A 17,594-nucleotide genomic window follows, 5' to 3' on the forward strand; every position below is an offset into this window, starting at 1 on the left:
CACTGCTCCCCTCAGCAGAGTACTTCGTCAGTCTGCCTATTCTGCTTCCTGCTCTGGCTCTGGTGAATCCTCTCATCCTCCCATGCTTCTGACTGTATCCAGTGCTTGTATAAATAAATAAATAAAAATAAATCTTTAAAAAAAAAATAAATCAGCCACCTGTAGAAAACTTCTTCCTGAAACTCCATCTCTGCAACCACAGTCATGGACTATCCTAAATGTGTGAGTTTGTATCAGCAGGAGTCAAACAGGGTGCAAGTTAGAATGATCTGAAAAGTTTCTTGAAAAACTACCAACATCAGAGTCACCCCAGATGTTTTTCTCTCATCACCTCAGGCTGAGGCATGAGATTTGGAACCTTTCAAAGACAACTAAATGATTTTAACAGGTAGCCACAGTCACAAATCACTGGGTTATGCCATAGAGACTTCCACCTTGAAAACAAATGGTGAGGTTATAAATTGTCCTAACAATCATGTCAAAATGAATTAAAATGCTAGTAACAGTGACAATTACAGTTTCTTGAGGGCTTCTATAGTACACTGGTTAAATTTATTGCACCCATATGAGGAAGGGATTATTATAGTTACCCATTTGAGAGATGAGAAATCAAAACACAATTCACTACACAGCTTTCAAAGTCACCCAGATTAGGAATGATGAGCAGAGGCAGCCTGGCCCCAAAGTCATGTTCTTAACCATTCTGCTGACTGTACCAACTCTGTCCAAGGTCCCTTGAGCAGTCAACAATCCCTTCTTCTGACCAGAGCAGTGCTCACTTTAACCACCCATGTTTAATTACAATGCACCGTTCCTTTCACTTCATAAATTCATTTCCTGTTTCACATACTCTGTTTTGTGCTGTTCATTTTTCTTCAGGCTTGAATCTCTGAACCTGACAGCTGCAGGAAGAAGATCCAGAAGCTGAACCTTTTACCTGGCCCTTCATGCACCCTGCTCTACCCACTTGCCTGACCTCACTCCCGGCACTCTCCCCAGTTTACACACTGAGTTCACTCCTGCTTTAAGACTGTGCCATCTGCTATTTCCTAATCACTCTCTCCACAGATCCTTGCTCCTTTTCAACTGTCTGTTCAAGTTACTTCCTAAGACACTTTCCCAAAACAAAGCCTATTTCTTAACCTCCCTAATTTCCTAACACTTGACCCTGGCTAACTTTCTTCTTGGCACACATCACCATTTGCCTCATAATTTATTTACATTCTTATTAACTATCTATCTCTCTAGAAATTACACACTAGAATGAAATCAGAGTCTTTGTCTAAATCACTACATCTCTAGTACTAGAACATCTAACAAAAGGCACTCCATATTTGTACACCTACATGAGAACATTCAGAGCATGCAATCATACAATCAATTTCATAATTGACTCCCAAAACCCAACAGAAAAGGCATAAGTGCAATAAAGCTCTAGCAGAGAACCATGATCTAGTCGCTAACTCCAAGTAGTTAACAATGACCTCCAATTAGACTTCTCAGTACTATCTGCTGTCTGCAAACTTAGAATTTGTATCCCATATTATGTATCCACATCAAAATTAACAAAGCATGTTCCCTTGGTCAGTCCCACTCAAATGGCTTCTGGATGTATCACTAGAATAAAAATCATATCTATAAATTTTCAATACACTGAGTCAGACAATTGATAAATTTACAAGCAAACTATTCAGAACCAAAGGCTGCATTGAAGAATTCATATTAAAATACATGATGGGGCCTCCCTCGTGGCACAAGGGGTTAAGCACTGCACTATGGAGTAGTCTGCAGCCTCTGCAGCACGAGTTCAATACCCAGCCAGCCAGGGAGCAACCCGCATGGCGCAGCAGACCTCTCCTGTCTCGCCTGCTGCTCCCCTCAGCAGTGTATTTCACTCAATATGCCTGTTCTGCTCCCCACTCTGTCTCTGGTGAATCCTCTCATCCCCTGCATTTCTGGCCTGTACCCCAGCTCTTGCATGCATAAATAAATAAATCTTAAAAAAAATAAATAAAATAAAATACATGGTGACCTCATTAACTCCCTTATGATCCATTCTTTATTGTATTTTAGATTCTAACAGGACAAAAAAAAACTCACTGGGGAGAACTTTAGAAAAAAGGTCTATGTTTTCAGCCAAAACTAGTGGAGAAGATTAGAGTTAAAGGGTATAAATCTCTGAAGACAGAAAAGTCTATTTTTTCTAGAAATTTATATTCCTTTTTGAATTGATAAGGAATAGCCTCCATTACAGTTAAATTAATTAAATTAAGATGAAGTAATGCAAGTAACTTTTAAAGAACATGATACCTTTAATTTGCATTCTAGTGGTTCTCAAAGGGGAAAAAGTAATTTTGCTATCTGACAACCATCTTTAGTTATCATTTAATTTGCACATCAGTTTATTTAGATTTGAATGTCATCAGAATTATTTTGATGTGTAAACTGGGTTCAAGTGGCAGACAGGGTATTAAGGAGCCCGGCTGATGTTCCCAAATTACACTGTGGTTGTACGTAAGTCATTTAATCTAACTATGAGTCATTCTTTCTACTTACAAAATGGAACACTGTTCCCGGACCCAATTCCACTGAGTTCCCTGCTAGAGGAAAGCAGCTTGAAGAGCAAGTATCTCACCCCAGTGATAATTGGTAAAAGAACAACAACAAAAAAATACTGAGGGTAAGCAAGAACAGTAAATTGCTCATGTTTTAATAAATGAGAAAATAGAACATAAAACAGTAGATAATATAAAATTCTAAAACTCTTGCAACCAGACTAGGGTGAAGGGTCAAATATTAATCCAGAAGAGACATGAGATACATTTTTCCACTGAAGAAAAATTCAGAAATTTAATTGTTCATCAAACTTTAGCATGTCGTAAGAATTTTCAAAAACTATAGATTGAAAAACACTTAAGAAAGCATTGGGCTTTATAACAAAAGGACACAAACTTCTTCCATTCTGGTTTAAAAGAAATAATAATTATACAACATCGACCATAAGCACATTCCAGTCTTTTTTTTTTAATCTTGGCACATGAGACATGTAAGATGAAGCTACTTTGTTTCCCAATCAAATAACACAAGTATAAGACATGGTTAGGCATTTATGAATTATAAATTTTGTATTATAAATTATAAATATCATATTATAAATAATACACTGCAAGGTATTGTATTATACCTTCGAAAGGTATAATAAAGCTTCAGAGCTTTAAACACACTCCTTCTTCTACCCAAAACCCTGCATACTCATTCCTTTTGCACATCAGTGTGTCCTTTCTTCCAGGAGATTCTCCCTGACCACCGCCTTCCCTTTTCCTCTATGTTCAGAACTACGCAGTTGTACTTATGATCACTCGTGTACTGTCAGGCTTTCCAAGCAGAGCTGGACACCATCTCCTTTGTTACTGAATCCCACACCTAGCACACTGCTGAGCAGGACAGATTCTACTCTTCATTGTCTGGATGAAAAATCAGGAGTGGAGAAGTGGCCATAAATGTCCAAAACCAGAAAGCAGTAAAGTCAAGACTTTAATTACTAAGAGAGGGAAGAAAAAGATATTTGAGACCCTTTTTATTTACCACCATTAGCATCTCAATTCCACATGGGGCAAAATTTTCCCTGGGCAGTTCGTTGGGTGCTGTCTGCCTGTCTACCTCTCTTAGCACATGTATGGCCTCTTCCAACTTCAACCAAGGTGGGGGCTTCCCTGATCTGGAGAACATTAGCAACTGTTTTCTGACCTGAAGCAGTGGCTGGCCATAAAGCACCAGCCACACATCCGGGTCTACAGCCCCACGTCACAAGGCAATGGCCACAGACACAGCCATTCTGATCCTCAGTGTGGGAGGAAAAGGTCGCTTTTCACATGCACAGTTAAGAAGGGCCCTAAATCACTGGCCCCCAATTACTTGTGTTGAAGTACCAGTTTTTTATTTCAACTCATAGAGATGATACCTTTTCAAGGTACAATAAAAATAATTTGAAAAATAAAATACCACTTATAAACTATGGCAGACTCAAATTATTACACAATTTTCTGGACTCTCACTCTCAATTCCATACTTATGTCGTTGTACGTTCATATCCAAAGGCCATAGCAATTTGTAAACCATATTGTGAGTAGCAAAAACATGAAAAGCCTTAATCCTCTAAGTCACTCCACTCACCACAGGGTGACAATGACTGAATAGATCAAGAAGGGGTCTGGCCATGTGAGCTTTGCTGTGAAGATTATTGATTAGTATATTCTTGATGGTCTAGAAATGGAAGCGACTATTTTTTTTTAAGATTTATTTATACAAGAACCGGGGTACAGGCCAGATGCACGGGAGGGTGAGAGGATTCACCAGAGACAGAGCGGGGAACTGAACAGGCAGACTGACGAAATACACTGCTGAAGAGAGCAGTGGGTGAGACAGGAGAGGTCTGCTGTGCCATGTGGGATTCTAGCCAGCTGTCCGGGATCGAACCCACTCTGCAGAGGCTGCAGACAGCATCACAGTGTGGCACTCAAACCGCTGCACTACCAGGGAGGCCCCTGGAAGCGACTATTAATACGGCAGGTCCCTTAAGTGGTTTCTCAGTTTAGAGAGCTGTCTGTATCTCACCTGACCCTCACGAAACTTGACAAGCTTTTCACTCAGCTTCAGGACAAGAACTCACCACAGAAAATGGGACAAAATGTCTGCTGGTTGATGAAAACTGGTTCTCCCAGCACATACTGACCCAACTGGGGGGAAGGGACCGAGGTATTGCTGTATGGCAAGGTCTGCGGGGGAGACACTTACGCTCTCTGGAATTCAGGGATGCTGAAGATGGCCTGCATGACAGAGCTGAGATAGCAGCTATTGCCCAGGTTCTTGAGACCCGTGTACCCAGGGCCATACATGGGCTTCAGCTTCGTCCCCGTCTCCTGGATCACTTCCCACTCACTGACCCTCGGCTTGATGTCATTGTCCCGGAGCCCATTCTCTGTCTGGGGCGAAGTCATTGAAGAAAAAACACTTTAATTGTGATTATCATCCGAAGTCATGGCCTATGAATGATCTCCAACAGCAGTGTATATTTCTGCCCTTTTGTCCCAATTGAACAGAAAAATAAGCCAATGACAACAGCCTATGTGGTGAAGGTTGCACAGTAATGTAAATATGTTTAATGCTACACATCTGTACACTTAAAAATGATTAAAATGATAAATTTTCTATAATGTGTATCTTATCACAATAACACACACATGTAAGTTTTAAAAAATAAAAGGGAGACAATGAGAAGAAAGCAGGCTAGAAGGAGAAAAAAGACAAGTAGGAATTAAAAAAAAAGAAGCAAGTAGAATAATTTCAAGGGAATATGATACAACACAGCAAACACAAAGGCGAGGCATTTGGAGAGGAAAGTAGAGAAAAAACATGGAGCTTGGGAGGTGCCTCAGAATAGAAGGGAAAGGTCTAGAGAAGAACAGAGAAAATAATGCAAAATAGACATGATTTTTTTTAAAAAAAAAAGGCAAAATAGACATAATTGAGAAAGGAGACAAAAAAATAGGACATAAGGAGAGGGAGTTGGAGGGGCTGGCTGGACAGAGCCAAAATGAAACAGTACATTGAACTAGCTCCTCAGAGGGGAAAATATTACATAGTCATGATCAGCTTGAAAACATAGTATTAAATGAAGCAAAGCTTTTCCATCAACATGAATGCATTGGATTATTATTTCCACCCCCCAAGGAGCACTGCTTCCCTTCCTGAAATTAATTAAAGTGATGATGGTCACAGACAATTTTAAAGGTCATCTTCGCATACCTTATCCCTTCAGTGAACAAAGAGTGATTCATGCAACTCTCCATGAAAGGATACAGAAATTTTACAAGTAAACTCCAACTAAAACAAAATAATACTTGGTGAGATGCTATTTTTATTATAACATTAAAAAAGCTTAGCTGGTGAATAAAGGAAAATACTAATTAAATTCAAGAAGGAAAAGTAAACGTTCAAACCTAAAACTTATTATAAAATAAGGAAATATAAACTAAAGAATCATGTTGGAGGAACTGCATACTAAGGAAAACAATCAGTTTCCTCCCCACAAAATGGGAATAGAGACAAAAAGAGAGCTCACCCCATGCATGTGAAGCATATCGATTCCAAAATGTGCTAAGTGCTTGGCCAAGTGAGGATCCAACACAGGTTCCTCTTCTTGAAAAGAGTAAACATCTAGAAGGTGAAGAAAAAAACAAGCACTGAGATCTGTAATCAAGTCATTCAATATTCAACTTATATATACTCTGCTCCGACTGTGTACCAGACTTGGGGGAGATCAAGGAGCAAAACAAAACCTCTTACGGGCCTCCCTGGTAGTGCAAGGGGTTAAGCACAGCACTGTGAAGCTATCCATCACCTCTGCAGCACGAGTTTGATCGCTGGTCGAGTTCAATCGCTGGTCGAGTTCAATCGCTGGTCGAGCTGCCCACATGGTGTGGCAGACCTCTCCTGTCTCACCCTGCTGCTCCCCTCAGCAGTGTATTTCAGTCGATCTGCCTGTTCTGTTCCCCACTGTCTCTGGTGAATCCTCTCACCTCCCCCCCATACACACACACCTCTGGCCTGTACCCTAGTTCTTATATGCATAAATAAATAAATCTTTAAAAAAAAAAGTCTTACAAGTTACATCCTAACTGAGGAAAAGATGGATGATAAACAATAAATAAAATCAATAGGTATTTTTTGTGAATCCAACAATGTAGCAATTCTTTTGAAATTTCAGAAAGTAATTTTTTTTTTTTAAAGATTTATTTATTTATTTATACATGCACTGGTACAGTCAGAAGCACAGGAGGGTGAGAGAATTCACCAGAGCCAGAGCGGGGAGCAGAGCAGGCAGAAGGACCGAAGTACACTGCTGAGGGGAGCAGCGGGCGGCAGGAGAGGTCTGCGCGCCATGTGGGACCCTCCTCTGGTGGCCGGGGAGCAACCGGGGATTGAACCGGCACCGCAGAGGCCGCGGGCAGCTTCGCAACCCAGTGCTCAACCGCTGCGCCACCGGGGAGGCCCTCAGAAAGTAATTTTTAAAAAGGTTTTCTGAAACAAGAAAAACAGTGTATAAAGTCAAATAATTTAAAATGAGATATATATATATAAATGCCTAATGTTTGATTTTTCTAACCATACCACAGTATCATAATTCTTAAGTCCAGGAGGAGGAGCGGGTGTGGGAGGAGAGGGTGTCCATGGCATGGAGAACTCTGTTCCCCAACAGAGAGAACACGCCAGCCCGCAGGCCCACTAAACCTGGACTGAGGTGTTGGTTCCAGGGCAAAACAAATTTTCAGTCTCAGAACTACCCCCTCACCCACTTCTACCTCCCTTCTTTCCTGTCAGTATCTACCCCTCACAGGGCTGGTGGGGGATTTGTGCAGACTGTGCAAGACTTCCCAATGGAAAATGATGCATTTGGCACAACCGGGCAACTCAGGAGGGTCTAGCCACCCCGGGCCCAGCCCCGCCCCAGGGCCTAAAGGACAGGCATCTGGGCTCCTCGTCACCATGCACAGCTCACTCGCACTGAGAAGCTCTGTGCTATGGTAGGGACAGCTCTCCTTGGGATCCTAACATTCCACCTAGTGACAGCATACCCAGACCTGAACCTGGCTTCTCAAAGTGGCCTGGAAGCAGCAGCAGCACCTAAGAGCTTGCTGAAATGCAGAAAGTCCCCATCCCACCACAGAACCAATGAATGAGAACTGGCATTTAAATGAGATCTCCAGTAAAGAGTGAGAAGCACTGCCTAGAGTTTTCAAAAGCTATCTAAAGTAAAGGCAGGATATATTTTCTGTCTCCAAATTTTTCCCCCTTATCTGTCCTCACACAGCAGTGCCATGTGGGCAAAGAAATAGGCATTTCCAGGCCCACTTTGCCAGAAGAGTGAGAGAGGCTTATAAAGGGTTGTCCATTTGCCTCAAACACCACAGGTAGCCCTATATCCAATTATTCTGACTCATGGTCCCATCTTTTTTTCCTCTGGGCTGGACCATCTCCTTGGATCTTTTGGGAGACCAATGGACTCAGTGAAGCATAGGAGCATATTTCTTCCCTATTAAGACCGAAAACCAAAAACTATTACAAAGAAGACAGATATAAAGATATCACTCTTTAGGGCAGTAAAAGTCAGTCTGTCCAAGGAATTTCCTGATCTGAAGAATATCACCAGAAGAAAAAAAAAGTAATATCTAGAACTATGGTGACCTTCAGACCAAAACCCAGATTTGTGGACACTCACTGCTTACCCAAGGGACGTCTGTCTTTCGATCATCAATAGATTAAACAATATATAGATTTCTCTTCTACCTCTCCTCCCCTGAGGGGCCCATTTTAACTAATGGCTAGAAGCTTTCACTGCATTCTTTTTTAATATATAATTCAGTGCTCTCTAAAACAAAACAAAGGATAAAATCCACAGTCCAATAAGAAAAAACTTCCAAAGTTTTTTTTTTTTTTTAAGATTTATTTTATTTATACAAGAACTGGGGGTACAGGCCAGAGGCGTGAGAGGGTGAGAGAAATTGCCAGAGACAGAGCAGGGAGCAGAACAGGCAGACAGACCAAAAACACTGCTGAGGGGAGCAGCGGGCGAGACAGGAGAGGTCTACTGCGCCATGTGGGTATCTCCCTGATCGGCCTGGAATCAAACCTGTGCTGCAGAGGCTGCAGACAGCTTCACAGCGCTGCGCTCAACCCATTGCACCACTTCCAAAGTTTAAATGTTAAAAAAAAAAAAATCGTGGAACTAATAACTTGAAACCAATAAATCAAAATATATTTAATCTAACACAAGTGACATAAAAATTCCACTCAAATACTGGATGGCAGGTAAAAAGGACACCCCACAGACATTTTAACTCTAGTTATTATTAACTAAGGAGATCATTTCAAAGACAAGATCTTAAGCCTCTAAATATCAAAGTTCTATTAGAAAATATAAAATTGAGAAAACTGCACCAATTGGCATTGGCCTGGGATTTAGAAATCACAGTACTCTATGGTTCTGAGGCATTTGCCACTTTAAGAAATTAACATTTTCAATCCCCAGTATTTGACTGCTTCAAATATATGACTATGATTAGCACAGACACAAAAGATAGTTATGTCTTACCTCAATGATATAAACAATTTAGTGAGCATCATAAAAGAAATCTAAAAATGAACTGTGATCCTTAAACTTGACAAACATGAAATATTTGCAAATGACATGTAGTCATACAATAATATTTGAAGTGCACAAGGGCTGAAAATCCTGCTTAATATGCTTTCACTGGAAAATTGAATGATTAACTGCATCTAAACAAAGTCAAATCTTAGTTCAAAAACTACTGTAACAAATAAGCATTGCCTGACAACCATTACCCTCCTCCACCACTAATTTAGCTTAAAACCTTGGAGCCAAGAACTGGTTAGGAAGTTCACTGAGCAATCCTCTCAAGAATATCCCAAGTAACTGTTTCACAGGAGCAACTACATTCATTTAGAAGTTCAGTCATTGTTTCATTTTAAGTGAATTGACACATTAAACCACAAAGAACATGACAAGAGATCCACAGAAGAGAAAAGATAAAAGAAAATTTATAGAGCATGAATAACCTACTGATGTGATAGCAAGTTAGAAAATAGAGCATGCAGTAAGTTCCAAAATTAACTAAGGGAAATATTAGAGAGATGGAGACTACAATTGAGATCAAGACCGAGAATCTGTAAGGAATTTTATCAAGATGGTGATAAGAGGGTTGTTGCTTTTTTTTTCTATTTTTTTCCAAATTTATTCCATTATTTTGACAAGGAAAAAATTTTTTGTAAGCATTCCCACAGATGAAACTGATCCAATTAGATGGGAGCCTGTTCATCTATGTGGATCAGTTCACTTGCTCACTCATCCACTCACTGCATTCAACAAACATCTACTGAACAATATACACAGATACTGAGGAGACAATGGTAAGTAACACAAGGTGGGTCCCTGTCCTCAAAAGTTTAAACATTATTATTTCAAACAGTCAGAAGAAATGCTGATTTGGTGTAAAGGGTCTCCACAGACATCTTCTTGGCTAAGGTTCAGTCATGTGACTTTAGACTTTCTTCCTAAACTCCAGAACATGGCTGACGTCTAAATCTTGCCCTCACATTCCCAAACAGGAAAGCATGAAAGAAAGAGAGGTAAAGATGTACTTCAACAAGTCCTTATGTTTAGAAAGAGAAACAAAACAGGGAAGCTGGGAACTCCCCGGTGGCGCAGCGGTTGAGCGCTGGGTTGCGAAGCTGCCCGCAGCCTCTGCAGCGCCAGTTCGATCCCCGGCTATTCCCCGGCCTCCAGAGGAGGGTCCCACATGGCGCACAGACCTCTCCTAACACCAGCTGCTCCCCTCAGCAGTGTACTTCAGTCCTTCTGCCTGCTCTGCTCCCCGCTCTGGCTCTGGTGAATTCTCTCACCCTCCCGCGCTTCTGACTGTACCCAGTGCTTGTATAAATAAATAAATAAATCTTTTAAAAAAAAAAAAAAAAGACCAAAACAGGGAAGCTGGTTTTGCTGCTCTTGTTCTCACAGCTCAAGTGGAGAAGAAAAAAGAACTCTTGGTCAAACACCAAGTCCCAAGTCAGAGGAAAAGATGGGGGAAAGTTCTCATCAAAGTAAATGTTAATCCATTCAATCCAAACTGCATTTCCCCACCATGCAGTCATATTTGTGTGCCTCTCTGGTTGGTGGTCACTGCCACCAAGCAGATAAGAAATGAAAGCTCCAGCAATTAAACTAGAAAAATAAACATAAAATGAATGGTGTTGAAACATTTACTATCACTGCAGAGTAAAACTCCCAGGCCAGACAAGGCTATATTGCAGTCAAGAAAAGAAGGCAAGTAAATATAAAAAGACATTAATAAAATACAACAAAAGGAAGGCAAATTAAAGGAGCAAATTTTATTGGTGTGTCTTCCTCCATCTTTTAACTCCAAAAATATTTACTGAGCACCTACTATGTTTAGGGGCTATGCAAGATGCTAGAGATACAACAGTCTACAGTAAACACAACTCTCAGACCCTGCTACCTGACATGACCTCCACTACAGAGACTGTCCAGGAGCCTGTGAACCTGCTGTGATATAGCTACATGAGACACACAGGAGGGGAACAAGCCATGTGAAAACTAAAATGAAAGTCAAACATTCATTACAAACTTTTGGTCTATGAGACACTTGAGGATGTAGAGGGTGATGATGACCAAAAAAAGACCACCTTGAGATACAAAAGAGCTGGTATGAGGGCCAAGGGGGCAGGCAATGTCACAGCCACCTCGGGCATCTCTAGAAGACTCTGCTGGAATCACACGACATTGAGGTTTCTTCTTAGATAAGTTAGCTTTCACAATAGAATTAAAAAACAAACAACCCTCTCCTGCCTCTATCCAGTCTCACTCTCTTCCCTCCCAAGAAACTCTCCTTGCTTTGCCAAATCAGTATCTCCTCCCTCAAAGGAGAGCTTTTTGATTGTTTGTTTGTGTGCTGATCTACTTCTTGGTTTATTTGTTTGTACCCATGGGGACCCAGAGTGGAATCTGACACAGGGCCCGTTTTTACCATGCATGCCTCCATAATGGCTTAGCCTGGGGAATCAGGGCTCAGCGAAAAGCTGAAATCTTCGTTGAGACCTCAAGGAGGAGTAGAAGTTTCTCACTAGACAGGTATATACTTATTTGAGAGAAGGACACCAGGATGATCAGATCATAGTACCATTAAATAATTAAGTCCAAACCTGCTTAATTCCATGTTCACTAAGCAATCTTCTAAATATAATTTAGCTTCCCACGGGGAAGGAATGTACTGGTCAAAGCGACATAAACATCCCACGTACGAGCACTTGTGGTTCTCATTATGAACCAAAAAATAAACACCTCAACTTTCAGACATTACCTCTTGTTCATTGAATTACCCTCAGTGAACCCAGTGAGTATTGAAGATGGGACCATGTACCTTCCTCAGGAGGTTATCACTCCCCTAACACCAGAAAAAGAGGGCTCAGCCCTCCTGGCCTCAATGTCCACAAGATTCATTATTAGACATGTACAGAAATTTATTCAAGTTTTTATTAACTTATTTTGCTTTGAAATAAACATGTTACAACTAATAATTCATTAAGTTGATTTAAATGACATTAAAATAGAATTAATGCATCCCATAACCTAATGTGAAATCAGACGGAAAATAATCATCTGTATTCAAACCAACTGTACAAAATAAGCAAAAATCAAATCCTGACCTTTACTTAAAAAGTGGTTGGCTTTTTTTTTTTTCAAAAAGTGATTATTTCAGCTAAACAAATTCAAGAACCCTCATCACAGGCATACAATCTGCATTGCTATTGCCAATTTTATGGCATTTTTTTATGTTTAAAACAGGAGAATTTAGGTGAGGCGAGCGGAGCCGGAGACAAGACCACAGGCCGAACTCGGGAGCTGACAAGATGGCCGGGCTGCCCCGCAGGATCATCAAGGAAACCCAGCGTTTGCTGGCAGAACCAGTCCCCGGCATTAAAGCAGAACCAGATGAAAGCAACGCCCGTTATTTTCATGTGGTCACTGCTGGCCCCCAGGATTCCCCCTTTGAGGGAGGGACTTTTAAACTTGAACTATTCCTTCCAGAAGAATACCCAATGGCAGCCCCTAAAGTACGTTTCATGACCAAAATTTATCATCCTAATGTAGACAAGTTGGGAAGAATATGTTTAGATATTTTGAAAGATAAGTGGTCTCCAGCACTGCAGATCCGCACAGTTCTGCTATCGATCCAGGCTTTGTTAAGTGCTCCCAATCCAGATGATCCATTAGCAAATGATGTAGCAGAGCAGTAGAAGACCAACGAAGCCCAAGCCATAGAAACAGCTAGAGCATGGACTAGGCTATATGCCATGAATAATATTTAAACCGATCTGATCATCAAGTGTGCATCACTTCTCCTGTTCTGCCAAGACTTCTTCCTTTTTTGTTTGCATTTAATGGACACAGTCTTAGAAACATTACAGAATAAAGCCCAGACATCTTCAGTCCTTTGGTGATTAAATGCACATTAGCAAATCTATGTCTTGTCCTGATTCACTGTTGTAAAGCATGAGCAGAGGCTAGAAGTATCATCTGGATTGTTGTGAAATGTTTAAAAGCAGTGGCCCCTTTCTGCTTTTATTCATTTCCCCCATCATGGTTTAAGTATAAAGCACTGTGAATGAAGGTAGTTGTCAGGGTTAGCTGCGGGGGTGTGGGTGTTTTCTTTATTTTATTATTTTTTTGAGGGGGGGTAGTTTTATTTTAATTTTATGGGTTCCTTTCCCCCTTTTTAAGGTGATCTAATTGCATTGGTTTAAAGCAGCTAACCAGTTCTTTAGAATATCCTCTCTAGCCAAGTCTAACTTTAGACGCTGTAGATGGACAAGCTTGATTGTTTGAACCAAAATGGGAACATTAAACATCACAGCCCTCACTAATAACATTGTGACTTTGCTGTCAAGTGTAGAATCCTCCCTTCAAGAAAAAGCTTGTGACCATTTTGTATGGCTTGTCTGGAAACTTCTGTAAATCTTATGTTTTAGTAAAATATTTTTTGTTATTCTAAAAAATAAAAAAATAAAAAAATAAATAAAACAGGAGAATTTATTCAAAGAATCTCAATAATATGATTAAAAAAAACCTTTAATGCTCTCCCTCCTTTAAAAAAAAAACAAACAAAAAACTGTAACTATGGTAAATAGTAGGTTAATATTCTAAATAGCTAAAGAGTTCTTAAATACAGATAAGTGAAATATTACACCTACTAGACAATAAGTCAAAGAAAATCACAAAGAAAGAATTACAAAAGGCCAAGAGTACCATTAAGTGTTCAGCCTCACTAGTAAAGCAAATTAAAACAAGATACCAGATTAGCAAGGGTTTTTTTTTTTTAAAGTATTAATATCCAAAGTTGCCAACAATTTGTTGAGATGAATGTTCTCATAAACAAGTAGTGGGGATATAAATCGCTAAAACTGTTTAAAAGAAACACTGGGAAATTAAAAATTTCAAAGTTTCAACCCTTTGCTCATTGAGATTTCTCCTAAAAGAAATCATTAGCTAAATGCCCAAAGGTTTGCAAATGTATAATGATGTTCATCAAAATGGAAAAAAAAAGTTATAACAACTCATGGGGGCACAGTGAAATAATGTGAAACTATTATGGAATACTGAGGAATATTTAATGACATGTGAAATATAATCTAACGATAAAGAGAAATAATGGATAAACTTTATGGAATTCAGTTTCTGTAAAAATGTGGTACACTTGTTTATATAAGAACTGATCAAGACCTTAAAAAAGAAAAAATACTAACAAGTCGGAAGTGATTTGCCTGGGAGTTGGTATAACTACTGAGTTTTATTTACTTCTTTACACTTTTCTCTCTGTTTTCTAAATATGTTATAGTGAACATATGCTTCTTGTATAATCAAGGGGAAATATAAAACTTTCCTTCCTCCCTGAAAAGAAAATTAACTTAGATGTACTCTACATCACAGTTTGAAAATAAGTTTCCCACTAGAACAAAAGCTTCTGAAAATGTAAAGATGCATAGAGAATATAACCCTTGTTTTCACTATTAGCATACATTTAAATAGAGTTTAATTAGTTAAATATTTATATACTAGTCAAAGCCTTGATTCCAAGGTTATTTTAATGAAAGTATTTGTGTATTCATGTGCAAGATTCTGTAAGGTACCCGCAGATGAATAAAACATACCCCCTGACTTCAGACAAACTGAAAATTTAGAATTAAGTCATAGTTGTAGTCTTGAAGACATTCTGAAAATTGGATAGCTAATAACTAGTCTTATCAAAAGCACTCTATAAGATAGTATAGAAAATAGAAATATCTGGATAACTCCCCTTGCAATTTTACCAATGGTATTGTTATATTGCACGCTTCTCTCTGTAACCCCCTAAAAAGAGAAGTGTGGTTGTCTTATATAGCTGCAATTCAACATAGCAAAGACTAACAAGCACTCTGCTCTAAAAGCCTGTCCTAAAAGTCCTCTTCAGGTCCTGGAAGTCTTAAGATCTAACTTGACTTATGTAGACGTTTACTTACTTGGGAGATTGGAGCTGGGATATTTGGCACCAGAATATAAGACTCTTACAGCTATTTTTCTTTAAAGAATTGAAATAAGCCCATTCACTTCAGAAGCAGGAAAATTATTGGAAATGAGAAACAAAAGAATCTTGATGATCTAATTGGCAGTCCTCAATTATAAAGCAAATGATAAACTAAAAAATTACAATGAAAAGCTATGGTTGGCAAGAATTATACCATATTCAGAGAAAACATCACATTTTAGTCATAGAAAGATAACAAAGAAGAAAAGACAAAAGGCAAGTATACTTATATTTCTCCTAAAAAAAAGTATGTCACCTTAAAGAATGGAATACCATGCAACTATTAAAAAAGATGAACTTTTGCCATTTGCAAGAACATGTATGGAACTGGAGGAGATTATGCCAAGTGAAATAAATCAGAGAGGGAAAAACAAATACCCAATAGTTCCACACATATGTGAAATATAGAGAAACAAAACAAAGGATTAGACAAAACCAAACCCTAGAAATCTGACTATAAAATTGAGACTACCAGAAGGGAAGGGAAAGGATGGAAATCAAAGGGGGTTGGGGGATGCAATGGTCTATACCAGAAGACTGTGGGTGCCCTGATGGTGGGTGTGATATGGTAACAAACATCTAAAAAGTTATGAACCTACACCTCTGAACTATACACAGTGTTATAAACCAATGTTACCTCAATAATTAATTAATTGACTTTAAAAAAAAAAGAGAATAAAGTCTGGAAAGATGGAGGAGACTGGCTTGGGTGTTGGTCTAAATCAGTACTTATTCAGTGTTTCCAATGAAATTTACATGGTGGATTCTTATGGCCACTGCTCAATAATTAAGTTTCTCTTTTTTAACCCTGATATTATTTCCCTTGTCCCTCACAGAATGGTAGAAGGAACTAACTGTACAAACTTGGCCAAAAGCTAGCCCTTTGGAGCATTCAGTGAAAGCATAAAGAAAGGAAACCCAAGCCAAAGGAGACAGTTAACAAGCAGGACCCAATTCTAATCCTTTGCTAAATGGGAACCACGGCTGCCCGCTGACGTCAGGGATTCTGAATACACAGTATCCTTTAAAATCTATCTTCTCCATAATGAATTCATTTGTTCCTTAAATGATGCTAATCCCCATAATGGATTCTCAGGTACTCCTTACTATTCTAATGACATATTTAATTATGCACATTCATTTCACAAATGATATACAGAGACATAGAGAAAAACAGTAGCAGTAGCAGCTAACAGCTATTAAGACCTTACTGTGTGCACTGGGCTAAATGCTTATGTGTGTTAATAAACCAGTGAGGAAAGTACCATAATTATCTGCAAGATGAGGAACCTGAAGCTTAGCAGGAGTTGAGAACTTGCCCTTGAGACTTCACTACTAATAAGAGGCAGAATCAGTATTCAAATCTGAGTTGTCTGGAGTCCAGAGCCTTGATCCTCCAACCCTAGAGATTAAGCCTTGGTTAAATCAAAGGGGAAGCACTGCAAGTTCCAGTTTAATAAAGAAATACTCACCTGCCCCGTCAGGAGTAATGGTTCCCAGTTTCACAGCTAGAGGGTAGCCCATGTCTCTGTAATGCTCCAGAGCATGCCCATTGCCTCCAGAACTGTCAAAGAACCACTTCCCACAGAGCACGGAGCCATCAGTCAGATTCAACCAGAGATTTTCTCGCAGGTCACACCTGGCACACTTCCAACCACTGAAAAGTCATTGGAGGGCAGTTAGCACAACCAAGACACAGGGCATAATCAGAAAATTAACATCCAAGGAAACAGTGTCTCAAGCTAGGAGGTCACAAGAAATGGTCAATGGAATAAGACTGGTACCTCCCCATTTTCTCCCCTCAAAGCACTAATGTTACCCCTTCTCTGCAGAGGAACAGAAGCACTCAGTACCCTGCCTGCTCCCCAGATGGGGGACCAACTCCTTCCAGCTCCTTCGAGATCATTTCCTTAAAATTACTACATGAGGGGCAGTGGAGCTAGAATAAGCTTAAAGCATTCAGGATCCCATATGTATTGATGTAAACATCTAAAGTTCTACAACATTAATGATACATAGTAAAACCAATTTAAATAAACCCTACTGCACTGCAAGGAAGTAAAAAAGAAATCAAGCGCGTATTTTATGTCAAGTATGTGCCAGGTACTTACATAAGTTCTATCATTTAATTCTTAATAAATATCTTTTAGTATCAGTATTACTGTTCTCTTTTTCAAAGAGAGAAACTGAAGCCCAGAAGCACGAATCTTCCCCGAGATCACACAGATTGGGAATGTAGTACAATGGAGGTTAAACATTTTACACACATTCCCAACCCACCTGCTTTTTCCCCTTAGCAACTGTAAACACTCCGGCACTAACAGGAAGTGCTAATGTAGCCCACAGAACATTCCAGGCAAAAATGTGACAACCAAAGTC

General features: G+C 39.5%; 2 protein-coding genes across 2 annotated transcripts in view; one reads left to right on the forward strand and one right to left on the reverse strand.

Annotated features, from left to right (window-relative positions):
* The window catches only part of USP13 (ubiquitin specific peptidase 13), a gene marked incomplete at its 5' end in the record, with an annotated part of 110,735 nt that overhangs the window by 46,906 nt on the left and 46,235 nt on the right, over window positions 1-17,594 (reverse strand). The window contains 3 exons of the mRNA XM_084232300.1: window positions 4,795-4,982; window positions 6,122-6,216; window positions 16,688-16,872. Coding sequence (XP_084088426.1) covers window positions 4,795-4,982; window positions 6,122-6,216; window positions 16,688-16,872 — 468 coding nt within the window. The remainder of the gene's footprint in view (window positions 1-4,794; window positions 4,983-6,121; window positions 6,217-16,687; window positions 16,873-17,594) is intronic.
* Window positions 12,505-12,891, forward strand: LOC311169993 (ubiquitin-conjugating enzyme E2 N-like; the record flags this gene model as incomplete). The annotated part of the gene is made up of 1 exon (XM_084232301.1): window positions 12,505-12,891. One exon carries the CDS (start codon window positions 12,505-12,507, stop codon window positions 12,889-12,891), a length of 387 nt encoding a protein of 128 aa, XP_084088427.1.

The sequence above is a fragment of the Talpa europaea genome, assembly GCF_964194135.1.
Source record: "Talpa europaea genome assembly, chromosome: 4".
NCBI classification, from domain to species: domain Eukaryota; kingdom Metazoa; phylum Chordata; class Mammalia; order Eulipotyphla; family Talpidae; genus Talpa; species Talpa europaea.